An 8,011-nucleotide genomic window follows, 5' to 3' on the forward strand; every position below is an offset into this window, starting at 1 on the left:
GAAGACCCACCTGCAATCCTGTATAAGATCCAATGTGTCTCCTCACCTTCCAATACGACAAAACATTAGTGCAATTGAGTAAATGAGCTTACAAAGCATGCAACCAAGTGGACACTTCATAGTGGCATGCCCTTCCATAATGGGCTTTAGAACGTACAAGTGTCTCCAAGTTTAAAAAAGGAAGGTTAACCAAGGACCCTATTAGGTGGTTTCATCCCCTAAGGGAGTGACATGTCCATGGTACATCCATCAAATGGCAGATGGCATGTGATATAATGATGGAACGAAATGGGGTATCAAGGAAAGGCTCCAAGCCACATGCCACAATACAAGGGTAACTATGATAAGGGAAGCCCACATTTGGGTGTATGAACGTAGGAGGGAGTGATCGTGGTACATGAGTTACCCCGACCTTTGTTTTTCCACCCTTCTTCATTTGCCTTTTGCCTTTTATTGATTTTTCTCTTTTATAACTGCTCGGGGCTCCAGGGGATGAGAGCATGATGTGCATGATATAGCAGTGAATACCCCCTTAAGGTTGGGCAGTTGATCACCCACCAAGGGTTGGTACAATCATGGGTTCCTTAATGATGCAAGGGTCCAATATGAGGGGCCCTAGGAACCAGGGTGATGGCCATGATGATAGGGGTAGAGTTCATGATGGCTTTTGCCCACGTGCTAAATTCGTATATCCCGGCCATCTTTTGCATTTTATGGTACTTTTCTTGTTGAGAGTGGCCAAATTATGCTTTTGACTTTCTTTTTAGCGGCATCAACCTCCGGGGCATCGTTTCAGGCCCGACCCAAAGGTGGACAAGGAGAGGGGAAGGCTAACTCATTATGGATCCAATGGACAAATGTAGACCTGCATGGGAAATATGTGAAAAGGGCTTATAATGAGCAAAGGGGAGTGATGTATGTGGTGTCGACAACCAAAATCGCAGTTTCCCATGTAGTGGCACTCCTAAAGCTAGTAGCCAATAAAGGAGATCCCATGGGACTAGGATACAAGGTTATCCACTGAGTTGAACAGAGGAGACAAAAGTACAAACCAAGCACATTCTTTCCGCCAAATCCCCCCACTAATCCATGCCCAAAAGTGGCCATGATAAGTAAGCCAAAATACCCAACCACATAATGAAAGGCTATACCTTCGAGGTTGGAAGGCCCACCTTCAAACATAAGATCATAACAAATGGGTGAGGGAGGCTCAGGTGACGAAGATGGTTGTACATTGACCTATCTGGTGGCTACAAGGGGTTGCTAGCTATCGGTTGAGGACCATCTAGGAGAAAAAAAATTCTCCTATGGATATCACCCACGGGTGGTGGGTAATAGTCCCTAAAGAATCGAGGTAGAGGCAAAGGCTAGATAAGAGGAGAAGAATGAAGGATGACACTAGTGATGAGAATCTCAATATAAGTAATGGTGGAACATTGTTTGCGAGGGAGTGGTGGAACATGCAAGGCAATGCTACCCCGCAGCTACAACATTTGGCAACAACGGTGTTTTCACAATTGGCGAACACTTCTTCTATAAAGAGTTGTTTAGCAACTAGCTAAGTTTATTGTTCTAGACCTTTTGCTCTTCATATTACAATGTGTAGATTGCCTATTTTGTAAACATAACTATTTGGTCATGTTGTTGTTGACAATTGTTAGATAAGCTATTTCATTCCATAAGGTAATGGTTGACTTTCTATTATATGAATTAAAAATTTGAATGATTGTTTGTAATTGATAGAATGTAGATTCTAGATGGTTGATGCTCGAATAATTAATCATTAATGTACTATGGATGCCATTTTTATCTTGATTTATGTACAAGTATTCATGCTTTCATATATTCTACAACTAATTTGGGATTCTGAATTTTTTTTTCAATATAAATGCATTAATTAATTAATATATATATAAAGGTGATTTCGAGGATTTTTGGAAATGACACTTCGCTTCCAAAAAAAGCACCTACTTTGTCCCCGCTTCATGCGACACTAGTTTAGTACAGGCAAACATGCCTATATTCCGACGAGTATCAGCACACCAAACAAATAGGGGTCTAATTGGGTGATATCTCCCCAACAAAATGGTGTAGCAAAGCAAGAAGCATGCTCAACAATGCCAATTTGCAACAAGATTTGTGAGCGGAAGCAGTCACTATTGGTTATTATCATGTAAATCAATCACCATCGGTTGCATTAAATTGTAAAATCCCTAAAGAGATATGGATAGGTCATCCCTACAATTATTAAAATTTAATAAAAATCGATTGTGAAGCTTACGCAATTACTCCTAACAATCAAGGTTCTAAGTTAGACCCTAGATCGAAGAAATATATCTTTGTTGCTTATGATGATGTAGCTAAGGGATATAGAGTATGGGATCCTACTACCCAAAAAATCATCATTAGCAAAGATGTGATATTTGATGAATCTTCTCTAATTAAATCAGAGGGTGTAGAAGTTGATTTGAAATAGGAATAAGTGCCATTAAATCAACAAATTCAGTTGGAAACCCAACAATCTATAGACACAAGGAGGCAAGAAGAAGCTTTTGATGATAAAAAAGTTGTAGATGTTGAATATATTCAGGAAAATGTGGAAATTCCACAACCATCACCAAGAAGATCTACATGGAATAAAAATCCTCCTAAAAAGTATATCGATTTCACTTCATTTATTGCTTTGGTTGCTAACGACAGGGAACCTTCATGCTATCAAGAAGCAATAGATGATATCAATAATGCCAAATGGAAGGTGGCAATGAAAGAAGAAATGGATGCCTTGGAGAAAAACAAAAGATGAGGAGATATACATGGAACAACCAAAAGGTTTTGTGCACCATTGCAAAATAAGATTAGTTTGCAAGCTCAAGGAATCATTTTATGGCAAGAAGCAGTCACCCAAGTAATGATACAAGAAATTTTGATTCCTTCATCATGAGCCACAATTATACCACAAGTGATTATGATCACTGTTTGTAATTCAAAAGTTTGAATGGTATATTGATTATCTTAGTGTTATATGTTGATGATATGCTTGTTGCAAGCAAAAGCATGGATGAGATCAACAAGTTGAAGACTCGGATGGCTAGGGCATTTGATATGAAGGATTTAGGAGCAGCAAAACAAATATTGAGCATTAATATACACAGAAACATAAAAAATGGTGAGTTCAAGTTTTCACAACAAAAGTATGTTGAGAAAATACTTGTAAAATTTGGGATGAATAATGTGAAACATGTAAATATTCATTTCGCTTCCCATTTTAAGCTTTCTTCAGGTTTATATCCTAGTAAAGAGGAAGAAAAGGATTATATGTCTCATGTACTTTATGCTAATGTAGTAGGAACTCTGATGTATGTGATCAAATGTACTAGACTAAATATTTCACATGTAGTGGGTGTTGTCAGCAGGTATATGTCAAATCTAGGAAGAGAACATTGGAATGTAGTAAAATGGGTGTTTTGATATCTTAGAGGCACATGTGATTATTGCATAATCTTTAACAATAGAAGTGATTCTGTATGCGGTTATGTTGATTCAGATTTTGCAGGAGATTTGGACAAGAGGAGGTCTACTTCAAGTTATGTCTTTACTCTTGCAAGAGGATTTGTTAGTTCGGTGTCAAAGCTTTAGGAAACAGTTGCTTTATCCACTGCAAAGGGAGAATATATTGTTGTCTCACATGCTTGCAAAGAGGAAATTTGGTTGAATGGTCTTCTAGGTGAGCTTGGAAGAGAACAGAACAGTATAAATGTATTCTGTGATAGTCAAAGTACTATTCATTTGGCTACAAATCCAACTTATGATATCAAGTACCCTTTTGTAAAACAAGTAATTGATGGAGGTGGCATAGATCTTAAAAAGGCCCACGCTCGAAAAAACTTTGTAGACATGTTTACTAAACCAGTGTTGTTAGAGAAGCCATGGTGGTCTTTGGCTTCTCTTGGCTTACAGAAAAGGTGATGAATGGGCTTGGCCAAGGTATTACGTAAATTGTTGTCAAGGTGGAGATTGTTAAAATCTGACAACAAATTAATTAAACTGTAAAAGCAAAGATTTACCGAGGTAAATATTCAATGGTTACAATCTTGGCTTCAAAACCAATTATAGTTTTGTAATGGTGCCTACTTCATTTTAGCCTTGAAGCCCGAGAGTTGAAGGGGATGTAAGCCTGACTGTAAATTCTTCTTGATGAATAAAATACCTTACCATGCCCCATGGAGGTTTCCCTTAAAAACTGTCTGGATTTTAACACATAAAATTTCATGTGTTTTCTGTCATTGTTTCTTTGCTGTAAATGTCTATAGAGAATCTGAAAACCTACACAGCAGAGGGTTCAAATCTCATTCCATGCTTATTAAGAACCCACATTCTCACCATGCCTTGAGATGTCCCCACCAACTGCTCATTAACTTATGATCATGACAGTCGATCAATTTACAATTTCACTCATAATGGTATGGTCCCTGTGGCACACGGACTTACTTCGAATTCAGACCTAATCACCTAGACATATTTGTTGACAATGGCTATCTTTGGGAGGAAACGAACTCTTAGCATAATGGGTGGTAGTCTCCCCCTCGACCAGCAACCTCGGAAAGGCTAAAGGACAAACAGTCGGGTGGAGGCAGGTGAAAATAGATAGAAAGAACTTCTTCAAAGTTCGAACATTTACCTCAGAGCAGAGAATATTTAGTATTGGCTTACTATATTATTTTACAAAAAGTTATAGTTTCAATGATGCAATGTCGAAATGGAACTAATTGGAAAATCCAACACTCTTATAAACCCTGTTTCAGTACATTACAAAACTGAAAAAAGCGGATAGTAAATTACAGCCCAACAGAGATTGTATGCAAAACTGAAAAACGCAGATATTTTGTGGAAGAGAAAAACTAACCGGAGGTGGAGGAGAGTTGGGTAGGCGTTGGCCAAAGAAAGCGGATGAATGGAGCACTCCCGTTTTGCATTGCAAAGACGTCATGGATGCCATCGTCTCTTCTCTTCTGCTACTTCGCCTGAAGTATGTATATTTGCACTCGAAATCTATGGATTCAGTGTTCGTATCTTATCCACAGGGAATATCCTTAGGCGAGAAGGAATGCGTATATAAAAGAACTTCGGTAACTTAATACTCCAAAAATTTTACATGGCTTTCAAATTGGGATTCTAACGGTGTTTGTGAACGGTGTGAAAGAGTGAACTTTTTCTATGAAATGGTCACTTCAATTAAATTAAAATAAAAGGCATCATTATATCTTTTATTTAAAAGTGGGAGGGGCTAGTTATTTTTAGAAACATTATGGGTTTTTTTTTTTCACATATATATTTTTTTGGTGGGAGGGGCTAGTTATTTTTAGAAACATTATGGGTTTTTTTTTTTCACATATATATTTTTTGGTACATAGTCGTCACATCGAAACTTAATTTAATTGCCATTACCGAAATGGAACAGAATATGCTGCAGCATCCGCGCAGCGCCACAGGATTCGAACACGGCCGGGGGCGTGCAAACCAACCGCCCCTACCGCTACATCATGCACTCACGTGCAAATCATTACACCCTTTATATCTTTAAACATATAGAAAATGAAGGACAGTGGGATTTACATGTTTTCACAAATTACATATTAGAAAACAAGGAGAGGTGAGGTGGGGGTGGGGCTGGCAGGGAGAAGAAATTATTTTAACATTTACAAAAGTTAAAGATAATTTACCAAATAAATTGTTTTTTTATTTGATTTTTTCCTGTAAAGTTTCACAATAAATGTTGTGATTATCTTAAAAACCAGCTATCAAAATATTTACATAACTTCCTCACTGTCTTTAAAATCTCACCAAAATATAAGAAATTTAAATTTAAATTTAAAATAATTAATAATTATTACAAACACTAAATATATTATATTTTATTAAAAAACAAAATATATTAAAATTTATTGATTCTATTACTCACGTACACATTTACCTAACATACTTTGTAAAATTTACAAATGAAAACGGAGTACACATTTACCTAACATACTTTGTAAAATGAAAATGGAGTAAAAACCAAATATATTATATTTTATTGTTTGTTATCTTATCTAGGACTCACATACACATTTACACCATTTATTTTGTAAAATGAGAAGCGAGTAATTAGAGGATTATCATTCATCACATTATTATTTTATATATTACTATTTTTCACATTCACACCTATACATGAAAAGAAATGGGAGTAGTTATTATTAAAAATATCATTATTTCATAAAAGTTAAATACATTTATATAATGTATATTTTTTTTAAATTATTATTTTATATTATTATTTTTCACATTCACACATCTATATGAAAAAAGGAGTAGTTAGGATTGTTTTCAAATAATATTATTATTAAAAATATGATCATTTCATAAAAGTTAAATATATTTATATACTTTATGGTTTTTTTTTTAAAGTGAGAAGGGAAAGTAGTTTCTATGTTTTTTAAAATAATTAGTTCATATTTATTATTATATGACTATTTTAATTTATTTTAATTTCTTATTTATCAAGTGTAAGAAATCAAACCTTGTTTTATTTTAAAAAAGGTTTGCATCTCAAAAGATTTGATCCCTCTCAACACTATTTAGAGTTAAAATAGATCTAAGCTAGTTTAATTATTAATTATAGTTATAATTAGAAGAAGAAGAAGAAATCATTTTAATGTCCACAAGACTAAAGATAGTCTATGGGATAGCTTGCTCTTTCATATGCTTGATGTATTCTATCTTTTTCTGTGAAGCTTCACAATAAATGCTCCTAGCTTTTTGACAAACCCCTCGCTAAATCGATTATCCCAAGAGCTATCTGCCAACATATCTACATATTTCCATGTTGTCTTTGAAGGCTTCACATTCTAAAATGAAATGCCTTTCTGTTTCCATTTTTTTTGGAAGAACAAAAAATGTATACTCTTTCCTCCCACACTTTTGGCCTTTTCCGGCGCCCTGTTTCACAGCGGAGTTGATGAGAATTAGTCCATAACTCAGCAATAAGAATTTTGGCTCTCCAAGAGATATTGGCCTCTATGTATGCTTTGGGTTAATGACTATGAGTGGGATTAAACACTTCAATATAGTACTATATTATAATTACAAATAAAATTATTAAATTTATGTATTTTATTTTATTTTATTTTATTTTATTTTAATTTTAATTTTATTTTATTTTGATTCAATCAAAATGTTAAATTAGACATTACAATATCTCTACCATAGTGAGCTGGAAAAAAAAATATGGCCAAAAAGAGGTGATAACTTTGCTCATTCTAGATGCTTCTTAAAATGAGACATAACGTTTTTAAATAAATTCTATTCTTCGACTTATTTAGTTTATAAGTTAATTAATAAATTGATTTAAAAACAAAAAACAAAATAAAAACTTGTATTGCACTCACATGGACTATCTAGCTTAGTATGGTAGAGATGTTGTAATGTCATGTTTAATATTTAGACTCTCTCAAAATAAAACAAAATAAAATAAAAAACATAAAAGTAACAATTATAGTTATAATTAATTATAATTAATAATTAAATTAGGATGGATCCATCTTAACTCTGAATCTACCAAGTGTTAAGAGGGATCAAATATCTTTTCACTCTAACAGTGGTTTGCATTTTAAGAGATTTAATCCCACCCAACACTTGGTAGATTCAGAGTTAAGATAAATCTAGAGTGGTTTAATTATTAATTATAATTATAAATTATAAATTATAAATTTTATGTTTTTTTATTTTACTTTGTTTTATTTTGACCTAGTCAAAATGTTACAAGACATTACAACAGCGCCTCTCAGCACAATAAAAGCTTTTTTATTCAAAAATCAATTTAGTGATTAAATTATAATTAATTAAGTAAATAAGATAAAGAATAAAAATTTATTAAAAGCATTATGTCTCATTTTAAAAAGCATCAAGAATTAGCAAAGTTATCACCTCATTTTGGCCAAGGCAAATATACATTATAAACCCCATTACAAAC

At 34.0% G+C, this 8,011-nt stretch overlaps 1 protein-coding gene across 1 annotated transcript in view; it reads right to left on the bottom strand.

Annotated features, from left to right (window-relative positions):
- The window catches only part of RPL24 (Translation protein SH3-like family protein), a 286,928-nt gene extending 281,817 nt beyond the window's left edge, over nucleotides 1-5,111 (bottom strand). Inside the window, exon 1 of the mRNA XM_089379678.1 lies at nucleotides 4,904-5,111. Coding sequence (XP_089235804.1) covers nucleotides 4,904-4,996 — 93 coding nt within the window. The 5' untranslated portion in view covers nucleotides 4,997-5,111. The remainder of the gene's footprint in view (nucleotides 1-4,903) is intronic.
- Between the last annotated feature and the right edge of the window lie 2,900 nt (nucleotides 5,112-8,011).

The sequence above is a fragment of the Pinus tabuliformis genome, chromosome J (assembly GCF_031772625.1).
Source record: "Pinus tabuliformis cultivar Carrire ecotype Pingquan chromosome J, CPIR1, whole genome shotgun sequence".
Lineage (NCBI taxonomy): Eukaryota > Viridiplantae > Streptophyta > Pinopsida > Pinales > Pinaceae > Pinus > Pinus tabuliformis.